At 42.6% G+C, this 23,552-nt stretch overlaps 1 protein-coding gene across 7 annotated transcripts in view; it reads right to left on the bottom strand.

Moving 5' to 3' along the window:
• disp1 (dispatched homolog 1 (Drosophila)) overlaps positions 1-23,552 on the bottom strand; it is a 130,608-nt gene that overhangs the window by 24,843 nt on the left and 82,213 nt on the right. For all 7 annotated transcript variants that reach the window (XM_074615814.1, XM_074615815.1, XM_074615813.1 and 4 more), the window contains one exon: positions 15,113-15,785. In XM_074615814.1, the coding sequence (XP_074471915.1) occupies positions 15,113-15,744 (632 nt within the window). In that variant the 5' untranslated portion in view covers positions 15,745-15,785. The remainder of the gene's footprint in view (positions 1-15,112; positions 15,786-23,552) is intronic.

Genomic DNA, 23,552 nt, shown 5'->3' with positions numbered 1-23,552 from the left:
CATTTTCAAGATATGTGAATGTAAATGGGTTCTATGGGGACCCACGAGTCTCCCCTTTACAGACATACCCACTTTATGATAATCACATGCAGTTTGGGGCAAGTCATAGTCAAGTCAGCACACTGACACACTGACAGCTGTTGTTGCCTGTTGGGCTGCAGTTTGCCATGTTATGATTGGAGCATATTGTTTTATGCTAAATGCAGTACCTGTGAGGGTTTCTGGACAATATCTGACATTGTTTTGTGTTGTTAATTGGTTTCCAATAATAAATATATACATACTAGGGATGGAACGGTTCAGGTAAAAAATCCGACCCGTTTGGTTCGCTAGTCACCTTTCGGGTGAATTATTCGGTTCATTTGAAATAAGTTATGAGGCCGATTGTGTATTTTTTCATGTAGAGTTTGGTTCCCGTTTATTGTTAAACTAGAAATCAAGGCCAATGGAGGGAGGCTGGGACACAGGGTGGACATGGGTCTTGAGGTACGGGGTTTAACACATGAGCAGTGTAACTGAAGCTGCGGTCGTGCGTTGCTATTGGCTCAATGTCGGTGAGTGCAGACCAGATTTTACTGCGCATGTGTTGTACCCCAAAGATATGACGCGTGACCCAGCCCCCCTCTCAGTTGGCACTGATGCAGTGGCGAGTGCGGCTGTCAGTCAGTTAAGGAAATGGCGAGTGGATACGATAAAGTCCAGTTAGAGGATCCACCAGCATCGTTTGGTTCTGCTGTACGGTAGCATTACGGGTTTAGAGTTACCATGAAAATGACACTTGAAAAAGTGGTGGATAAAACGGCGACTGTGTGAGCACTGTGCAACACGTGTGGTTTATTCTGGCGGCAACTCCTCTCCGCAGCATTTAAACAGCCTCTACATGCAGACTCAGACAGGGTAAAGACACAACTACAGCATCGGGGAGGTTTATAGTGAAAGATATGCAGCCTAATGCAATCTCGGAGGACGCTGGACTTCATTATATGATTAACATAATGTTACTTGAGCCGCGCTATAATATTCCCTCTCACCGACACTTAAGCAACACAGTAATTCCAGCATCACAATCCCTGTAATGTATTTTATATTTATTCATTCTTTTTAAATAACAGTGGTACATAAATCCAACTGTATTCCTCCAAGTACTGCACTTTTTGAGATGAAAAACTAATCTTTCAATTAAGAGCTGATAATCAGGAAATTGAGACATATGTTATACTGTTCTTTTTCTTTTTAGTATAGTTCTGGTTGAGCTTATGCTTCAATTTATGTTGATGGCCTTAGTCTATAATTATATCATATTTATATGAAAATAACAAAGCTGCATTTTTTCTTTGCACTAATGACTGTAGAAGACCTATTCTTTCAATTAAGATTTGACAATGAAGAAGAGTTTATGTTCTTTATGGAAGCCATACTTTTGTTAAGGCAAACATTTGTTAACTTATTTTTGCCAAATAAATGAAAAGCATGTTGAAATCAGAACATGACCTCCTCGCTGGAACCGAAATGTACCGAACCGAAAAACGTGATATGAACCCAACCGTGAATTTTGTGAACCGTTCCACCCCTAGTATCTATCTACAGTATATTCTGAAGCAAAATGGAAGTCAGTTTGTTTTAATGCCTGCATGTGTGTCTGTGTGTGTGTGTGTGTGTGTGTGTGTGTGTGTGTGTGTGTGTGTGTGTGTGTCCATGGCCTTTTCTGGCTGCACCTGCCATCCCCCTGAATTCTTAGAGGTGAAATACGGGCCGCGTACAAATTCCAGGCATACAGGATTTCAGCACTGTAGCCAATAGTTACAAGCTGTCAGTCAGTGTGATGTCTTTACTAGGGCCGCTCCTCGCCTCATCTTTGCCGAGCACATGCGATGGTGTAAGGGTGCAGCTGGTACAGAAACCTCCCGAAAGACACAACTAAATTATTTTTTAATCGTCCAGGGCAAGAAAAACAATAATTAAGGCTCCTATGTTATTAAAGCTGTAGTCATTTAGGTGATTAGTACAACTTTCTACTACGAGACAAAGTCTAGAACTGGTGGAGGAGTGCCAGCAGGGATCTCCGTTCCAGATGAATGAATGTGCCCGGCCAGAAAATCTGAACCCAGAAATCCTTCTTAACCTGCCAGCCTTAGGCTGCACGGCTGAGTGCAACTGTAAGCAAGTTAAGAGTGTGGCCAGTGAGAACAGCAAGGGGTTTCCTAGACGACCTCCAGAGGTGGAACCAATGGTTTTCACCTGCTGCGACTTCCTCCCACTGGCATCTGTTATAATACTGCTCGCTAAAAAAAACAAGTCAGACTAAACACAAAGACACCAGCCACGGAGAAGGAATCATGATCAAGCATGATAGTTTATTTTCCTTTTAAAGTAAATAAGATGAGTCACTTAGCTATCATTTAACAAATAGGTCGGTGTAAACCTAGTGTTTCACCATGTATTAACAGAGAATGGTGCATGTCTAGGCAAAGGCAACATTTTCACATTTGGGAGACAAGTTAGCTACTGATCATGCTGCAAGACACACTGCGAGGAACCACTTCTTCCCGAGGGCAAAAAGACGAGTCACTGTACAAACTACCTCAAATAATAATAATAATAAACATATACTAATGGTTATGGACTGCGGTGCCATAACATCCGGCCCCTACCCGATGATTACTCGGTTGTCTGCTGACATATGATCCAGTGTAGATGAATCACGATATTTTGCATGGCAATATTGTAGCGACACACGGACAACCATGTCTTGTTATCTTGTCGGCAAGAAAGCTAAAAAACGCTCGAAAGTTACGCTAAAATTTGGCGAGGACAAACTGGCAAGGCCATTTTCAAAGGGGTCATGAATGAAAACTGAGATGAACAGAGTGAAAACTGTATCTTATTAGATAAAAAAGGTGTTGACAAACTGCATTATTTGCAGTCAGCATATTGCAAAATCTTTAAATTAGATTGTTTGGAATAAGATTGTATTGTGATTTAAGTGTCGTAATTTAAGTATCGTGATAATATTGTATCGTGATAAAACTATCTTGACTTAAGTATCGTGATAATATCATATCATGACTTAAGTATCGTGATAATATCATATCATGACTTAAGTATTGTGATAATATCATATCATGTCTTAAGTATCGTGATAATATCATATCATGACTTAAGTATTGTGATAATATCGTATCATTACTTCAGTATAGTGATAATATCGTATCGTGACTTAAGTATCATGATAATATCGTATCATTACTTAAGTATAGTGATAATATCGTATCATTACTTAAGTATATTGATAATATCGTATTGTGACATAAGTATATTGATAATATCGTATTGTGACATAAGTATCGTGATAGGATCGTATTGTGACTTAAGTGTTGTGATTTAAGTATTGTGATAATATCGTATTGTGACTTAAGTATCGTGATAAAATTGTATCGTGACTTAAGTATCGTGATAAAATTGTATCGTGACTTAAGTATTGTGATAATATTGTATCATGACAATATCGTATCGTGATAATACTGTATTGTGATAAAATCGTATCACGAGTGAAAACTGGATCTTACTAATTAAAACAGATGTTGACAAACGGCATAATTTTCCATTGAAAAAAGGTAATACATCGCAATATATCGTATCGCAATACCCGCAAAATGTTTAACATCGCAATGAGATCGTATCGTGACTTAAGTATTGTGATAATATCGTATCGTGACTTAAGTATTGTGAAAATATCGTATTGTGATTTAAGTACCTTGATAATATCGTATCGTGGGACATCTGATGATTCCCAACCCTGGTAGAAAAGGTAGAGAAGAAAATGTGATGTCGAAATTTATTTGGTAGGTTAATTTTTCAGTCTGTATCACTTCCTAACTCTTCCTCATCGCACCACACAATCAGTCTATTTCATCTCTCTGCTTTTGTTGTTGTCTCTGTGTCGGACTCACTTGCTAACCTTTATCGGTAGATATAGATATATACGGTAGATTTTTGCCGAGGTGGTTATGTTTTCGATTTGGTTTGTTGTCAGCAGAACTACGAAAAAAAAACTACTTGCCCGATTTTCAGGAAACTTGGTGAAAGGCTGTAGCATGGGCCATATGCGGGGCGGATATACAAATTATTTTTCACTTTTGTTGTTAACAATGCGAGATTTGGCCTTGGCGGAGGTGTGCGCTGTCCGAGGGCCCTTCCAGTTTTCACTGATTTCTTTGGTTTTGGAGCAGCGCTGAGACATCTCAGGGCTGTCTGGTGATATAAAGACACCTTGTAGCTGACATCTGCTCCAGACTCATTAATCAATGGTAATTTAAAGGAAGATCAAGATGATGTTAGATGCTATTTTGACCGAGATGATTTTGGGCAACATGGCCCCGGTAAAGGCCTTGAGGCTAGAAGCCTTAATGATGATGGCTGAGTCAAAACCTGTCCTCCCTACTCCCTCACAGAGACACTGTGTGTGTGTGTGTGTCTGATAGGAAGGGAGAGTGCTGGGGGAGGAGGGGTCTGGAAAATTCCAAGTGGAGGTTCACAAAGTGCAGGAGAGGAAATAGAAGCACAGAAAAAAGTGGTTCATAAGAAACTTGCTGTTTATCTCGAAAAGGGGTGCTGGTCCTGGTTCTGTTGGTTTCAAACCAACATTAATGTGAAGAAACAAAACCCGTTACGGTATACAAAAGCATTACATACAAAAATTATTGTTATAATATTGTATCAAGATCGTGAACCCAACATAGTGTATCGTATTGTATCGTGAGCTGAGTGAGTCGTCACATCCCTACTAATTATGCATACTATATTATTGTGTTTCCCATCAGCACAGTGTACCCTGAACGTAGCAAAGTAAACAAGTAGATAAATGATTTTAGTTTTTTAACACACTCCAAGACTCTTAAAAACATCTGGGGATTCCCACACCGGCATTTAGAGAACCACTAATGTACCGACTGTACTGCTGTTGCACTCACTAATTGATCCACATGTGGTAGCGCTGGTCGGGTTATTTTAGTCTGCTGACGATATATTTGGTCAGATCATTTGGAATAAGAGTAAAGGCTTGTTCGCACCACTCCAATTTTTTTTCAAATTGCCACTGCTCATTTTATCTGTAAAGCCTGCTGCAGCCGCAACGACAAACAGCTCCTGTTTCTGGACACATGTACCTCGCCTCGCCTCTCTTAAAGCCAGAGCAGACATACGCTCTGTTTATTCTGTGATTCTCAGTTTCAACCAGTGTCTCGGAGCTTCCGGCAGCACGTCCGCTGCTTTATTTTGTGCATACGGCCTTAAAATGTTTGTGTTAGACATCAACGAATGACTATTATTGTTAAGGATAGTCCACTAATTACAACCAGTCAGTAAAACATTTATTGAGCAGGTCTATAAAGTACACCCCAAACTGATCAAAGGAACCCAAATACAGCTCACCACAGCGTGGACACATGTAGTAGAGTTTATCCCTTTCAGAGTGCTGATGATGATAATCTCAAGCAGCCAGCAGCAGCGAGCCGTCTTTATCCAGCTGAGGCCCGGCTAGCTGCTCAGAGAGCTTATGAGTAGTTATGACAATGTCTCGCTCACATCAGGCTTTGATGCTGCTTTATGGGACAGCGATGGGCCTTTGATCTGGGACGGCTATCTTTACGGGCTCTGCTTCATGCTCACGAACTATACTGGAAGACTGAGGGGTGTGGGGGGGGGAATGAAAATGGCTGCAAGAAAGAAAGAAAGAAAGCAGGGAAACAGAGTGAGAAGATAAGCGGAAGGCATAGAGCTCTTCGGGTTGGGAGGTGAAGAGGGACAGTCTAATGCCAGGGACACACTACACCAGAATAAGGACGATTTTAGGCCTGATTCCCCCCCCCCTGATAATCGCCAGCAAAGCCCTGAGTTTTTGATGGTTCTAAAGATTATCTTTCCAGATGTTCCTGTGGTGTGAGGTATGTTAAGAGAAGGGATGCACCGATACCACTTTTTTTCAGATCGAGTACAAGTACTTACATTTGCGTACTCGCCGATACCGAGTACCGATATGAGTACTTCTCTGTGCCAAAAGGAACGGGGGCCCCCTGCTCCCGGTGCGACTGTCGACCGGGGGCGGACCTTCCTCAGTGTGCCCCAACTGCGTCGTGCTCCCACGTAAAATGCGCCAGGGGTCTGTGGCGATGTCTGCAACCCACCCGACCCGTCTTGAAACACGGACTAAGGAGTCTAACGCACGCGAGAGTCAGAGGGTGTAAGCAAAACCCTGTGGCGCAATGAAAGTCAGGGCCGGCGTGCGCCTGCTAAGGTGGGATCCCGGCCCCGCGGAGTCGTATATGAGCACAGTATCGGACCCGATACTGGTATCAGTATCAGTGCATCCCTAGATAAATTACAGCCAATATATATTATATAAAAAATAATGATCCTGCGATTTGCAGACCTCTCTTTATACATCCCTTGCCACAGACTCATTGGCGGTTTCAGTCCAAAATGGTGGCAGCGCTACAGCAGCGCCATCTAGCGTTTCCGTCTCTTTGCTTCTAGACTCTTTGGAGTATCGGTTTTACGAGATTTTCAGTTTAGTTGACTTTGCTCACATTATGGCATTTTTTGCCCTGGAACCACGGACCACAGATCTTCTCACACGGTCCCACACAACTCAGCTGAGCTGATGTTACTTAATAACAGTCCTTTTACACGCACAAACTCAAAGATAGACCAGCTGTCTCTCCTGGCAGGATTTAAATTATGGAGCATTAAAATCACTATCGGTGCACGACAAAAAGAATCACCGGCAAAGTCATGCATGGATGTCTTTGGTTGTTGTATTGAAAATGTCAGCATACATCACAGTTATCCCGGGCTAACCTTGTAGCTCCGTGTGTAGACATGCAGGATGTCAGTAAATCTCCCTCATCAATCACAAAGCCTTCACACGAGCCCCCAGGAGCCACAAAATATACACACACACACATATTAACACACTTTTTTTCAGATGCAATCTTTTCATTTCAGTTGACTTTAACACCGTGTAACTTTGGGCTATTAACTGAATGTTTTCTGTGTATGAAAACAGCTAGAAACAACAGAAAAAAGGAGGCCTGCAGGCTTTTAAAAGACCCGGACTGCTAGTTTCTCTCCTTGCAAATGAACTGTGAAGGTAAAGTGGCCCAGAGGGTCCCATATCACCATTTAGGTGCTCCTCCTCCACCATATCCTTGTCCTATGCTTTAAAGGTCCCATATCATGCTCATTTTCAGGTTCATACTTGTATTTTGTGTTTCTACTAGAACATGTTTACATGCTGTAATACTTAAAAAAAAAATTATTTTTCTCATGCTGTCTGCCTGAATATACCTGTATTTACCCTCTGTCTGAAACGCTCCGTTTTAGTGCATTTCAACGGAATTGCAACAGAATTGCGTTGCTAGTCAACAGCTTGGTTCCATGTTGACTTCCTGTTAGCTGATGTTATTTGCATACACTGCAACAGGAAATAAAACCGTGTAATGGTTTAAATATTGTATATTTGTGACATCACAAATGGACAGAAATCCAAACGGCTTGTTTCAAACACACAATTTCTGAATACGGGCTGTGTGTATTTCTCCATATATTGAGCATTTTGATAGTTTAACAGTATTTATATAGCACTTAAACCTGCTTTATAATATAAAAGACATGAAAATCTCACTTTTTTACAATATGGGACCTTTAATATTATATTTTTATCGACAGAACAATAACTACTAGGCGTGGGGGAAAAAATTGATTAACCTATGCATCACATTTTTATTTTTTTAATAAATTTTTTAATGCCAGAATCGATATATTTGCTTCATTTGAGTCTATGCGGAGGTAGAAGAAAGTTACCGCTTTTATTGTTGTAGTCTGAGTACGTGACATCATATCCGTTCCGTATCCGTCAACCAAAACCAAACCGCAGCGAGCCGAACGACAAAGCAGAAAACGGCGGAGGTTCCGCGTGGATACGATCCTTACATTTTAAATCCAGCACATTGACAGGAAAAGCAGAGCTAAAGCTGCATCCTAACTCTGTCACGGACAGAAAACGTTATCGTATCGCGGTAACGTGCGGTCAAGCCGGCCGTCGCTCTCTTCTCCGTGGTGAAATCAGCCGGAAATAAGATCGACTGGATTATATTCACCAGAAGTATAAAACATTACTCGTCCCTTATAAATTAAAAAAGAAAATACCAATAATTTGTGACGCTCCAAACACAAAATTTTGTTGAGGAAAAACTTGGTCTGGCCATTTTCAAAGGGGTCCCTTGACCTCTGACATCCAGATATGCGAATGTAAATGGGTTCTATGGGTACCCACGAGTCTCCCCTTTACAGACATGCCCACTTTATGATAATCACATGAAGTTTGAGGCAAGTCATAGTCAAGTCAGCACACTGACACACTGACAGCTGTTGTTGCCTGTTGGGCTGCAGTTTGACATTTTATGATCTGAGCATATTGTTTTATGCTAAATGCAGTACCTGTGAGGGTTTCTGGACAATATCTGTCATTGTTTAGTGTTGTTAATTGATTTCTACTAATAAATATATACATACATTTGCATAAAGTAGCATATTTATCCACTCCCATGTTGATAAGAGTATTAAATACTTGACAAATCTCCCTTTAAGGTACATTTGAACAGATAAAAAAATATGCAATTAATTTGCGATTAATTGCGTTTTAATATTTTAATCAATTGATAGCCCTAATATACAGTATATATATATACTATGTATGTTTAGGTTCAGACGATTGCGAGGCCTTCGGGTCGGGCGCGCTGGCTGGTTTTCTCAAACAGTTGTTATTCTTTATAATGTGCAAAGCCTCGTCAAGCTGACACCCTGAAACGCGGCTCACTTTCAGACGAACGCTTGCCGGTTGAGGCTTGCAGCTGTCTGACAGAAAGCGCGAGACAGAGGAGGGGAGACAAAAGAAAAGGAGGTAAAGAAGAATAAAAAACAAACTGGAATTTGATATGTTGGCAAACATGGCAAAGAAAGGACAACAAAGCAGTGCTCATGAAGCTCAGACAGGCAGGTGTGCAGAGACACACCGTCTGCCAAAAAAATGTTCGGACATAATCCAGCTGATAAAAAAGTTGCTAAATTACGCATGATGGAACCGCTCCACACTTTCATGTTTTTTTAAACAGTTTTTCCCCCCCGTGTGTCATAGCAACCAAACCACCTGGCGCCTACAAATACTACAAGATACAAAGATAATAAAAAGCTGACCTTTCCTGAGACGGCGTCGGAGGGGAGTGAGAGACAGGAATTCTCGCTATCTGACGAGGCATGAATCTAAACCAAAACTCGCGGTTGCCATAAACAACAAGAGCTGTTGGGAAAGGCATCGGTGAAGAGGGCAGGAACGTTGAGCTCCAGGAGAGCAGAGCGTGAGCGGGTGTGGGGGTGGGAGGTTAAATACTCGGGGTGACCCCGGATGGTTGAATGTCAGTGAGCTGTTTGGTGGCTGTTGCCGGGTCGCCGGTGCAGGTAGGAGCAGGTTAGCTGAACCCTCAGGTGCCCTGGAGCTACACAGTTCTCATCCTGGGCTGCAGCTACCACAAGTGTGTACTTAAAGCCCTCCCCCTCCCCCCCAAGTAAAATCCTGAAACTGTAGCTATGGTCTAAGTGTGCATACTTAACTCTAGATTAACACTTTTGGACGACATGCTCGGGGGCTTTGCCCAACGACAGTGGTTGGCTGTCTTCCAAAAAAGCCAAAACTTCAAGCATAAGACTGAAAACATCTCCTTCATTTGTGGATACAAAATGTTCTACTTTTGTTATTTTATCGTGCTCATTTTCAGGTTCATGCTTGTATTTTGTGTTTCTTCTAGAACATGTTTACATGCTGTAATGTTCAAACAACACATTATTTTTCTCATGCTGTCCGTCTGAATATACCTGTATTCACCCTCTGTCTGAAACGCTCCGTTTTAGCGCATTTCAACGGAGTGGCAACGGAATTGCGTTGCTAGGCAAAAGTTTGGGTCCATGTTTACATCCTGTCAGCTAATGTCATTCACATACACTGCAACAGGAAATAAACTGGGACACATTTAGTATGTTTACGTTTAAAACTGTGAAATGGTCTAAATATTGTAGATTTGTGACATCACAAATGGACAGAAATCCTAACGGCTTATTTCAAACGCACAGTTTCTGAATATGGGCTGTGTGTGTTTCTGCGTGGATTGATTGTTTTGATACTTTAACAGTATTTATATATCACTTAAACCTGCTTTATAATATAAAAAACATGAAAATCTCACTTTTTACAATATGGGACCTTTATCATACACACTCAAGTGCAAAACAGAAAGACATGCAATCGAATAGAACACACATTAAGGGGTACAACTTGTCAAAGAAGCAGACACAGCACAGGGGGAAATGGGATCCCAGTGCTGTGGCCTTAAGGGCTTTCACCTGGAGCCTTTAAAACCTGCTGGCACACAGCGAGCTGACCCGGGGCCAAACAGCTGACATCCCAAGGACACGCTGTTTCCGTCCCATCTTAAATAATACACATAAAATGGCTGCGAGAGATACTCTTACAGCGGAGACACAGACATGGTCTTAATACTTTTAACAGACGTAGAGTTAAAAAAAAAAAAAAAGACGACGAAAAAACGATGGATGGCTGAATCTCTACAAATACTGCTGAGTTGTGCTTCGCCTTCTCCAAAGATTTGGTAGGTTTCATACAAGGATAGTACGGAGGCGTAATGCATTCAAAAACAATATTTAAATATCTCTGAATCCTGAGAAAAGTTTTCATGGGAAAAAAAAAAATTCTACTTTCCCCGGGGAGGAAGGACGGACGGCTCTCCGGAGACGGACCTTCAGTTAGCGGCTAGTAGCAACTCAAAATCAGTCAGCATAAAACCCCCAGCACCAGGGTTCTGATCCCAGACCGCCCCGACTCCCCCGCCGTAGGGTTGGGCCATATGACGGTATATACACTGGTGAGTTTTTTTATAACCCGCACATACCTGACCCGTTTTGAGAGTCAATCCGCACCTCCAGACCCGCAAAAATATGCGTTTATCGATCACCCGAACCCAACCCGCAAACTTTGTGCATTATAGTAGCACAATTGTCAGGACTGAGGTCTGAGACAGGACAGAGACGAGCAGACTCGAGCACCTCGGCTCGCAGTGTATGTGAAATGACCATGGTGGAGAGGAGGTTGTGTTGCTCTGGCTCTATCTATCTGGCGTGGAGAGGAGGTCGTGTTGCTCTGACTCTACCTATCTGGCGTGGAAAGGAGGTTGTGTTGCTCTGGTTCTATCTATGCGGCGTGGAGAGGAGGTCGTGTTGCCCAGGCTCTATCTATCTGGCGTGGAGAGGTGGTCGTGTTGCTCTGGTTCTATCTATGCGGCGTGGCGAGGAGGTCGTGTTGCTCTGACTCTACCTATCTGGCGTGGAGAGGTGGTCGTGTTGCTCTGGCTCTATCTATCTGGCGTGGAGAAGTGGTCGTGTTGCTCTGGTTCTATCTATGCGGCGTGGAGAGGAGGTCGTGTTGCTCTGGCTCTATCTATCTGGCGTGGAGAGGTGGTCGTGTTGCTCTGGTTCTATCTATGCGGCGTGGAGAGGAGGTCGTGTTGCTCAGGCTCTATCTATCTGGCGTGGAGAGGTGGTCGTGTTGCTCTGGCTCTATCTATGTGGCGTGGAGAGGTGGTCGTGTTGCTCTGGCTCTATCTATCTGGAGTGGAGACGAGGTTGTTCTGCTCTGGCTCTATCTATCTGGCGTGGAGAGGAGGTCGTGCTGCTCTGGCTCTACCTATCTGGCCTGGAGATGAGGTTGTGTTGCTCAGGCTCTATCTGGTTGGCGTGGAGAGGAGGTTGTATTGCCACCGACCCGCAATGATTTATAGGTGTAAGAAGTTACAAGCAGTCCCTTTAATTGAATTTACAGAACAATTACTGTCTCGTCATATATACCGTTACTGTGATATAAAATGACATATACTGTGATAGAAGATTTTGGCCATTATCTGCTGTTACACAGGGTAGACCCAGTGGCCACCGGCCTGCTTTGACCCCCCAACGGTACCGGGGTTTGCTAGCCGTTAACTGAAGGTCCGTCTTCGGAGAGCCATTCGTTCTCCTCCCGGCGAAGTTGCCTTTTTTTTTTTCCCATGAAAACTTCTCAGAATTCTAAAACAAATAATCTCCCTAATTCAGGAAAAACAGGGCAACTGTATTTTTGTTCTCAAGTGAATGCATTACGCCTCCGTAGGGATAAGACCCGAAGGCTTTTGATCATTCTCAAAATAGAAACATTAGGAAACAATGTACGGGGCTAATCTCGGTAAATGGATTAATGCTTTGTGAAGCCGAGAACAGGGGCATAAAAATCCCCCTTTGGTGAAACGCACATAAAAAAGGTCTCCCCCCGAAGAGCTAAAGTTACGATTTACCAGTGTGTGTGTGTGTGTGTGTGAGATGTAAGTGTGCTGTGATCACAGATGTAATCCCTCGGCTAATCTGTCAGATCACAGCCCCTGAGGCAGATCAAACCGATATCTGACACCATCTTGTCTGACTCCATACCCTCAAATTATCGAGGGGTATTAGTATCTTGGTTTACGTCCATGTGTGTGAGTGTGTGGAGGTTGTATTTAACTACCAGCAGCAGCCGTACAGCGGTACAGGGCTGGAGGACTGAAATAAAAAAGGGGTGACGAGGTCTGAAGGTTTTTTGTTAACGTCTGGATTCAGGGCAAAACTCCACAACAGAGACAGGTATATCGTTTCCTACGTCTAATCTCACCATCTGACACACACACACACACACACACACACACACACACATACACACACACACACACACACACACACACACACACACACAGTACAGGAAAAGAGGGGGGGGGGACGCAGTCTTGGCGTAAACCCCCAGACCCTGTAATTCAAACCTGTCATCGCTGAACAAGAGCGACCTGTTTGGTAAATAAGAGAGCGGTTCAACATCGGAGACGCAAACGTCCTTACGCCACATCTGCTCTCCATTCTGATGTGGAACGAGAGACGGGGGGGAAGGAGGGAGGAGAGCAGAGAGAGAGACGAAGAAAGAAAAAGTGTTGATAGAGTGAGAGAAAGGAAAAGAAATGAAAGTAACGGAGAGCGGGGAGGAGGAATAACCACAGATGCCGGTGAATGCATCGAAAACGCCTGCGACACAATCCTGTTTTGCCTCTCTCTGCCCACCCAGGGGTTTCATTTGTGCACCAAGGGTTCGGTGTACAAAACCTCAGCTTTTCAACGCCACCCACAACGTCCCGCGCTCCAATGAAAATTACGAGCAAACTTAATTTCGGCGAAGGAAAATTCCACGTCGAGAAGCAAGAATGTAAATCAGGTCCCCCCCCCACGACGAGCCGCTGCCGTAAAAAAAAGGAGCCGACACGAGTCAATAATTACTTCTGCAAAGTTCTCGCCTCCCGCCTCTATGGAAGATGGTAAATATAGGATTATGCAAATGATTGTGCAAAGGCATTAAATGGTTCCTGTTTCAAATGCGGTGGGAGGCCTGTGGTTTCTTGGTGTAACAGGGAGAGAGAACCAGCTCACTAAATCTGGATCACTTGAGGGCAGAAAAAAGCAGTTTGCCAACAAAATGAGTTCACAATGCTGACATTCTGCTTGGACCGGAGATGGCGAGTGGTGAGTGTGCTCGCAAGCAGGTTTCATTTAGTTTCTTTTTTTTTTAAATACTAAATTCCTCTCTCGTGTTGTGGATAAACTTTTCTTTGGCTGTTTGCATCCCAGCAGCCAGGAGGGTCTAGCAAGCCATATAAAACTGTAAAAGCACTACAGAAAGCAGGACACAAATTAGCACCAACATTAAACTGACTTTTAAACACCAGCATCCTCTGACTACAGGCCTAAAGCTGAGCCACTGAGTATGATCCTATGTAATGGATTCTGCTTCAGATCTCCACATAAAGGAGCGTCACCTGTTTTCAGAAACCCGTGTTCAAGGCGACAGGCTGGGGAGTCCCGCATACGAGGTGGTGCGCCGCCACCGGCTCTAAGTCAGCTTGGAAAGGCTCGGGGCCAAGGTGGCTCGGTGGCCCGCCCGGACCTCGCCGCACCGTGACGGGGCTCCCTGCTCCCGGTGCGACTGTCGACCGTTGGGACGGACTGTCTTCAGTGCGCCACAACCGCGTCGTGCCGCGGCCCACGTAAAAGGCACTGCGGCAACCCACCCGACCCGTCTTGAAACACGGTCCAAGGAGTCTAATGCACGCGCGAGTCAGAGGGTGACAGCAAAACCCTGCGGCGCAATGAAAGTGAGGGCCGGCGCGCGCCGGCTGAGGTGGGATCCCGGCTCAGCGGGCTCGGGCGCACCACCGGCCCATCTCGCCCGCACCGACGGGGAGTTGGAGCGGGGAGCAGAAGTCTAGTTTTCTCTCAGAACACTTGAATTACAATATTCTGAAAGGTTATTATGGAATTTTGCCCAATGATGCCAAAAACAGACTGCCTACTGCTGCTTTAAATGAGGTTAGTTTTCTTCATATAGCCCAACTCACCAGCTGCGGCTTTGTGCCGTGACAACTCACCAAACCTCAAAGGGCAAAAGGCTCATTACTGACTTACATCAGTCGGTGCCGGTGGCAGACTCTCAACATGGTGGTGTAACCCTCGTAACCAGTACCGGTGACGTACCGTGGAGAAAACTGTTGGGGAAAATAACCTTGCTTGCATTTCTCCAAAATATTGCCCGTGGTGCCCTAACAGCCGTAACCACCTCCAGCTGCATTCCAGGCCTAACGTGATCCCTAAACATGGATGTGACATGGGGGGCACTGGGAGGGAGGTATGGGGGGGCCTGGAGGGCTATGAGAGACCCTCTGTTGCCCAAACTGGGGAGAGGTTTGGGCATCAACGAATACACAATCATCCACACACACACACACACACACACACACACACACTCAAGCAACAGATTTGGACTACTACACAGCTGAATTAGTTGAACGTTTGGGATCAGGGAAATACCAGAATGCTAAACAACACACTCGATGTTTGGCTACTGAGTAATGCTTTTGGAATAAACTGAGATGTAAGAATGTACCTGATTCCAGGCGTCTGGTTCTGGAGGTGCTCCTGCCAGCGCTGGTGATGGTGGTGGTGCTGGAGACAGAGAGCGGAGGACGGGTGAGGAGGATGGGGATGCGGATGAGAGTACGTGCAGGCGGAGAGACAGCACGGGCAGGACGGAGCGGTCCCGGGGTGGGGGATGGAGCCAGGGGCCGGGCCTGTGACCGGGTTCTGGAAGAGCGGGCACTCCTGCTGTCCGCAGGGGCAGCACGGGGCGGAGTGGAAGCGACAGTGCTGGCAGCAGAGCGCCGGCGGGGGAGGCTGGAGAGAAGGGGAGGACGAGGACGGGGAGAGGTGGCGTCCGGCCGGCCTCTGGGAGTCTGTGACGGCGGGGGAGTTCCTCAGGGAGCCGTTCTGTTTGACCACGCCGCCGTTTTGGCTCGGCCTGTTCGTCCTCTGGACAACACGCGACGATCTCTGCTCCACTTTAGACGCCGCGTCCTTTACTAGAACGTCTTCGTCTCCACTGGAGGTCGCCGTGAGAGGGTCCTTGCCGTCGCTGACCGGTGTGCTGCTGTCTGAAGGGGCGTTTCCGTTGGCGCTGAGAGAATGGTGCCCTCCATTGCTGAGGGCCAGGGGGTCGACACTTGCATCGCTCAGGGCCATGGTCCTCTCCCAGCGGGCCTGGCAAGAACACGGTCACTCCTCTGAGAGAGAGAAGACAAAAAGAGACAGAAGTTCAGGCTCTGTTTAACAGCTCAAAAGAGCAGGTTAAAGATGTGTGAGCGGTGTTAATATTCATCATAAATCAAGGTGAGCTGTGTCTCTAAAACAATACATAAATACAGATTTCTGAATTACATTCCATCAGTAATGGATATTTTGACTAGTTGCCCACTTGTTGGACTTTTTGATTCATAAAAGTACAAACTGATGTACAGAGCCCTGAGTTCCAACTTTAAACTGCAGTGTGTTGGTCACTAATATACTGTAACATAAATGATCAGAGTCAAACATTTCAGATACAGCATATTATGATGATATTTTGCGTGGCAATATTGTATCGATACACGGACGTCAAGTATCGATCTTTTATGATATAAACTATTAACCTCTTAACAATCCGACGGGCCTGGCTACTACTGGCTACTAATGTCTTTCAGAGGTCGTAGCGGACTTAGGGAAGAATGCTAAATAAAGCTCCAAAGTTGCGCGTTCAAAACCCGCATGGCCATTTTCAAAAGGGGTCCCTTAACCTCTGACCTCAAGATATGTGAATGAAAACTCTGAGATGAACAGAGTGAAAACTGTATCTTATTAATATAACAGATGTTGACAAACTGCATAATTTACATTTGGAGAAAAAAAGGAATCACAATATATCTTATCACAATACTCAGCATATTGCAAAAGGTTTAAAATCGCAATGAGATCGTATTGTGACTTAAGTATCGTGATAATATTGTCTCGTGACTTAAGTATCGTGATAATATTGTATCGTGATAATATCATATCGTGACTTAAGTATCGTGATATCGTATCGTGATAATATCATATTGTGACTTAAGTATCGTGATAATATCGTCTCGTGACTTAAGTATCGTGATAATATTGTATCGTGATAATATCGTATCGTGACTTAAGTATCGTGATAATATCGTATCGTGATAATATCGTCTTGTGACTTAAGTATCGTGATAATATCGTCCCGTGACTTAAGTATCGTGATAATATCGTATCGTGATAATATCATATTGTGACTTAAGTATCGTGATAATATCGTCTCGTGACTTAAGTATCGTGATAATATCGTATCGTATCGTGATAATATCGTATCGTGATAATATTATATTGTGACTTAAGTATCGTGATAATATCGTCTCGTGACTTAAGTATCGTGATAATATTGCATCGTGATAATATCGTATCGTGACTTAAGTTTTGTGATAATATCGTATCATGACTTAAGTATTATGATAATATCGTATCGTGATAATATTGTATCGTGACTTAAGTATCATGATAATATTGTATCGTGATAATATCATATCGTGACTTAAGTATCGTGATAATATTGTATCGTGATAATATCGTATCGTGACTTATGTTTCGTGATAATATCGTATCGTGGGGCCTCTGGTGATTCCCCCGCGAGTGACCTGGTAGCTGGAGAGGTGCCAGTTCACCCCCTGGACACTGCCGAAGGGCCCTAGAGCAAGGCAACAAACAACACAACAAAAAACACAAATAGTCCTTTTTAGACTTTGGTCTTACGACGAATTAGGCAACTAAGACATAACGTGTCTTTAGAGGCACTGGGAGGTGAATTTTATTGAACTTTGGACCGTTTCCCGTCTTTATGCTGAGCTAAGCTAACGGTCTTCTGGCTCCACCTTCACATTTAACGGACACGATATTGATCTCATCTAACTGTCACCAAGAAAGTTTATAAGCATATTTCCCAAACTGTTGCAATATTCCTTTAAACACATTATTGCAAATCTGATAATGCGTGATCTGTTACTGATAGTTGTCAAGAACAGAAGTGTTGGTTTGAAACAAATGAGCATTCGTTTTGAGATTGGACACATCGTACTGGCTACTGACCCAACAAAAACAAAAAAATCTTCTATGACAGGATCCAAATGGATGTTCACCAAAATGAACAAGACAAAAAGAAAATGTTGGGAGGAAAGCTGTGAAAGCAAGCAGAGACCGAAAAAGAGACAGGAAGTATGTGAAAGAGCTCAGCTGGACAGGACGGGGCTCTGAGAGAGGATGACTGGACTACACCCCGGTAGAACGTTGGGAAGATGCTGTGTGCATGTGTGATCTGTTCATCTGATATCTAAGTAAAATAAACAACCGAAGGTCAATCGACTCCAACGAGGATCTCTGTTCTTTCAGACCGGACAATCTCATTAAACCCCACAACAACAACCGAGCGGGAGGAGCTGCTTGCATTCAGAACGAGTGGCGAGCGGGAGGACAGACGGGGACTGTAAGGAGGGAAATGAGAAGGCTGAAAACTGTGTTCCAGTATAAGCACACAGTCAGCAAAAATTAAGTTGTTCTGCAAACTGAGGAAACACACTAATTACATTATAGATACAGAAACATTTATACAAAAAAGTACCCTCTTAACTTCTCAAAAGTAGCATTTTCCACTACCATTTGTCGACATGTAAATTGCTGTTTAATATTTGATGTTCAGCAGGGTCTACTTTGGCACAAAATTGACACACAAGCCTGTTCTTAAGAGTCCAAAATATGCACTTCACCAACAAATTGAGATTTTTGTTAACCTTTTTAACACTAGACCATGGGAAAAAGTTGAATCATACACTTTTAGGGACTTTTAATTTGGAAAATATCTAAATTGATACAGTAAAAATGTAGTAAAATGTTTGATTTTAAGCATGTATGTAGTCAGAGATGTCCTGAAGTGAAATGTGTTATACTTCTGGTGAATATATAATAATAATAATAATATAATCAATCAATCTTATTTCCATATGTTCATTTTTTATATACAGTTCCCTTTGTTAACACCTTATTTTGAAAACCGGACGTAGTCCCGCGTGTCTACTTCCTCTAACTTCTCTAAGTCCGTCTCTAGCTCTCCTGTCAGCTCCGTTCTCTTTATCCATCCATGGTCAGCTCCATCGGGGCCGTTTGAATGCAGAGAACATAAATGTCAGTATAAGGGTGCTCTACAGTTGTAGCGTCGGCCCGTTTGACCACAGAGACGAGAGCGACGGCACGGCTCTCATCTGAACCAAAAAAATAATTAGTTGGCACAACTTTTATTATTCTAAATTGTTAGTATGTAGAACTCAAAACTTGAAGTTACATTACATATGAATGATAAGTTATCTCAACAAAAGATAATTAGTTGGCTCAAATTAAGACCTCCTTCCTCAAAACTGAAAAGTTTGAGTTGGCCTCAAAACCCCAAAATCTAGTGCAGAAAGTGCCCTGAAATTTTGAGTTTTGATGACTTTTTTGTTTTTACAGTGCACGCTGGATTTAACATATGAGGGTGCAGGTCGTATCCACGCGGACCCTCCACGGTTTTCTACTTTCTTGTTTGGACTCGATGCGGTTTGATTTGGTTTTTGATGGATACGGAACGGATATGACGACACGTTACTCAGACTACTAACTTCGTTCTACCTCCGCATAGACTCAAATGAAAAAAATATATCGACTCTGGCATTAAAACATTGATTTTAAAATCAAACGAGATAAATAGGGGAATCGATTTTTCCCCCACTCCTATATTTTACTGGCATTTACGGAGCATGATAAATCTCGGGTGTTTTGTATAGATTACAAAGCATGAGACACTCCTGCATCGGGGAGGCTAAAAGAAATGGTTCCAACAGAGTGAGAAAAAACAGAAGGTTCACGTTATGCTACAGTTTCAGCCCCTATATGTGCTCCGGCTTGAATTACAAAATACTCACTGGAGACCCGACATGTGAAAATGTGATTCTGTGGGCTGTTTTAACAAAGTAAGGGGGGGAGAGGGAGCAGAGAGGAGAATAAAAAAGGAAGTGTGTCTCCGGCTTTGTTCCATGATATGCTTGACACGCTTCAAAAGTGGCTGAGTTGTGTTTCACAGGTAAAGCGGGGTCGAGGTGGGCCACGGAGCACAAAACTACAGATAAACCTGACGGGAGCCAGGCTGAAATAATCCTACTGTAAGGCTTTATGTTGCATTCACACCAAAAGCAAAGCCAATTTTCGCCTCGCTTTACTCGTGCAAGTTGGACCCTTTGTGTTCATTCCCACTAGTCCAGGGGTCAGCAACCTTTACTATCAAAAGAGACATTTTAGGCAAAAAAACTCAAATAAATCTGTCTGGAGCGGCAAAAGATTTGAGCATTGTGATGAAGGTAACACAGTTTATAGTCTAAGTAAATAGTATATAAGTCTAATACAGTGAGGGCCAAAGAGCAAATGTACGACGGGGTATTAGGGCCACATTGAGGGAAAAAACATCTGAGATTTCCAGAATAAAGTCATAATATTACCAGAAAAAGGTCGTAATATAACGAGAATAAAGTCATATTACCAAAAAAAAGTCGTAATAAAACGTGAATAAAGTCGTAATATTACGAGAATAAAGTCATGATATTACGAGAAAAAAGTCGTAATATAACGAGCATAAAGTCATAAATTTACGAGAAATAAAGTCGTAATATTACGAGAAAAAAAGTCGTAATAATACGAGAATAAAGTCATAAAATTACGAGAAAAAAGTCGTAATATTACGAGAATAAAGTCATAATATAACGAGAATAAAGTCATAATATTACGAGAAAAAAGTCGTAATAAAACGAGAATAAAGTCATAATATTACGAGAAAAAAGTCATAATATAACGAGCATAAAGTCATAAATTTACGAGAAATAAAGTCGTAATATTACGAGAATAAAGTCATAATATTACGAGAAAAAAAGTCGGAATATTACGAGAATAAAGTCATAATATAACGAGAATAAAGTCATATTACGAAAAAAAAGTCGTAATAAAACGAGAATAAAGTCATAATATTACGAGAAAAAAGTCATAATATAACGAGCATAAAGTCATAAATTTACGAGAAATAAAGTCGTAATATTACGAGAATAAAGTCATAATATTACGAGAAAAAAAGTCGTAATAATACGAGAATAAAGTCAAAATATTACGAGAAAAAAGTCGTAATAAAACGAGAATAAAGTCATAACTTTACGAGAAAAAAGTTAGTTTATTCTCATAATATTATGACTTTTTTTCTCATAAAGCTATGACTTTATTCTCATAACATTACAACTTATTTTTCTTGTAAGGTTATGATATACTAACCAGAAGTGCAACGTGCCTCAGAGAGCAGAATGTATATTACTATTACCTCAATCACTACACAGACGCCATAATTACGCACAATAATTACAGCGTATTGATAATGATTACAATCTCCAAGTCTAAATTTCATACATGATCTGTTGATCACAGCTTCGACAACTAGTGTCTGACATTATGAATACGTAAAAATACATTTCTATTTCCACTGTGTAGAACTTCTAAAGAGGACCTATTGTGCTTTCTCTCATTCCTTTAGTGTGTTATATAGTTTTTTGTGCACGTAAAAGGTCTGCAAAGTTACAAAAGGAGTTACCCTCCCTCACAGAAACACTGCTCCTGAACTGTCAGAAACACCTCGCTTGAAGTCCCGCATTTTCTTCCGTAACGTTGTGATGTCACCAAGTAACACAGTTGCATTATATCCGGCTAGTTTGGCAACACCCTCAAACAAAGCTAGTTAAAGCTGAGCTGGAGCGGAGTCCGAAGAGCTTGGTTTTGTTGACCAATCACAACAGAGTGGTCCAAGCTGATCAATCAGAGCAGACTGGGGTTTTCGGGAGGGGGCGGGGCAGGAGCTCAGACAGAGGATGAGAAGAGGTGCTGCAGCACAGCCTGTGTGAGAAAAATTAAAGCGTTTTTTTAACATTAAAGCATGTAAACATCTTCTAGTAGAATCCCAAAATACAAGTAGGCACCTGAAAATAAGCACAATAGGTCCTCTTTAAATGTCACATATTTGAATTTGTGGCGGCATGTGTTGTGAATAACTCATTCTTGATGCATGGAGACAGAGTCGAGGCTCTGCTATCTGCGACGCCATCAAGAGATAAACTCTAAACTGTAAGGCTGTGTGAAAGTGTTTCAGATGATGCAGACCTAAACTGATTACTGTACGGCTGTCCCAGTTTGTTTTTTTTTACTTCAAAGCTTTGGCGAGAAATATTTGAAGGTGTTCAAAACTTTGCTGCACATCGCGGCAGGCTGACATATTCTTCTGTCTGTCCATCCGTCTCTATCTCCTCTGTTCCAGCGCCGCTGCAGCACTACTGTACACACACACACACACACACCTCTACACAGAACAAACAGCGATATCTGTCTGAGAATAACTTATAATAATTAATGTTGAATATGAATAATGTTGTGGGATTATTCCTTATTTCATGGGCTATTTTGGGATTATTATTACATACTTATATATAAGTTTTTTTTTAAAAACAAAGCATTTGAATACTGATTTGGAGGTCGACTACCATGGCAATGGTTGAAGCTTTAAAGGTCTCATATCGTGCTCATTTTCACCTTCATACTTTTATTTTATGTTTCTACTATAACATGTTTACATTCTTTAATTTTTAAGAAAACCCTTTATTTTCCTCATACTGTCTGTCTGAATATACCTGTATTCACCCTCTGCCTGAAACGCTCCGTTTTAGTACATTTCAATGGAATTGCAACAGAATTGAGTTGCTAGGCAACAGCTTGGGTCCATGTCAGCTGATGTCATTAACATACACTGCAACAGGAAATAAACTGGGACCCATTTAGAATGTTTACGTTTAAAACCGTGTAATGGTCTAAATATTGTAGATTTGTGACATCACAAATGGACAGAAATCCTAACGGCTTGTTTCAAACGCTCAGTTCCTGAACATGGGCTGTGTGTCTTTCTCTGTGGATTAAGCGTTTTGATACTTTATACTTTATACCTGCTTTATAATATAAAAGCCATGAAAATGTCACTTTTTACAATATGGGACCTTTAAAAAAAAAAAAAAAATCTTTACAAAATATATATATATTTTTTAACTATTTACTTTACAAGAAAGCATAACGCATAACACACCCACACACACACACAGGTTTTCATTTCACCCAAACGATGACCCCAGACAAACATTTTCCCGCAAAATGGACGTGCTTGCATCCTAGCGCGTATGTGACCAATGCGCTCTGTGACACCTCAACATGAGTGAGCGGTGAAACACGAGCGTGACAGCGGCCCCGTCGGGTCAGGGCTGGCTGGGTGGAGGAGGAGAGGAAGAATAACTCCGGAGCTCGGAGAGCTCAGAATAGCAGAGTACTGAGGGAAACCCAGATGAAGTCATTAGTCTGGCTCCCACAGCTGTCAAGAGCCTGTCAAGACTTAAAGAGGCTGGATGGAAGCACAGAGGCTTAACGGGGGATCCGAGTATGAAAAACTATAGAGAATATAGTTTTAACGTTACAGTAGAAATGTGCAACCAAAGTGCTTTCTTCTGTTTGTGTCAGAAGGAATTTCGCCTCAGCTCATGAGAGTGTGTGTGTACCGACGCAGAGCGTTGACAGGCAGGTGAGAAATCTAGGGCAGACTGCGCGGACACAAGCAGGGTCTTGTGTCTCTCTTCAAAATAAAAGCTGACAGCTGGACCGAGCTGCACCTTGAACCACTGGAACTAAGGCGCTTCTATCTACTTATGAGGGACATTTAGATGGTGTTGTTGATCGAAGAGACGCTGGAATAAGTGAATTAAAGCACTCTGGTAGTAATTAAAAGGGACATATCATGCTCATTTTCAGGTTCATACTTGTATTTTGTGTTTCTACTAGAACATGTTTACATGCTGTAATGTTAAAAA

This window comes from Sebastes fasciatus, chromosome 18 (assembly GCF_043250625.1).
Source record: "Sebastes fasciatus isolate fSebFas1 chromosome 18, fSebFas1.pri, whole genome shotgun sequence".
NCBI classification, from domain to species: Eukaryota; Metazoa; Chordata; class Actinopteri; order Perciformes; family Sebastidae; genus Sebastes; species Sebastes fasciatus.
Note: the sequence above shows the minus strand (reverse complement) of the source record. Positions and strands in the feature narration are given on the sequence as shown.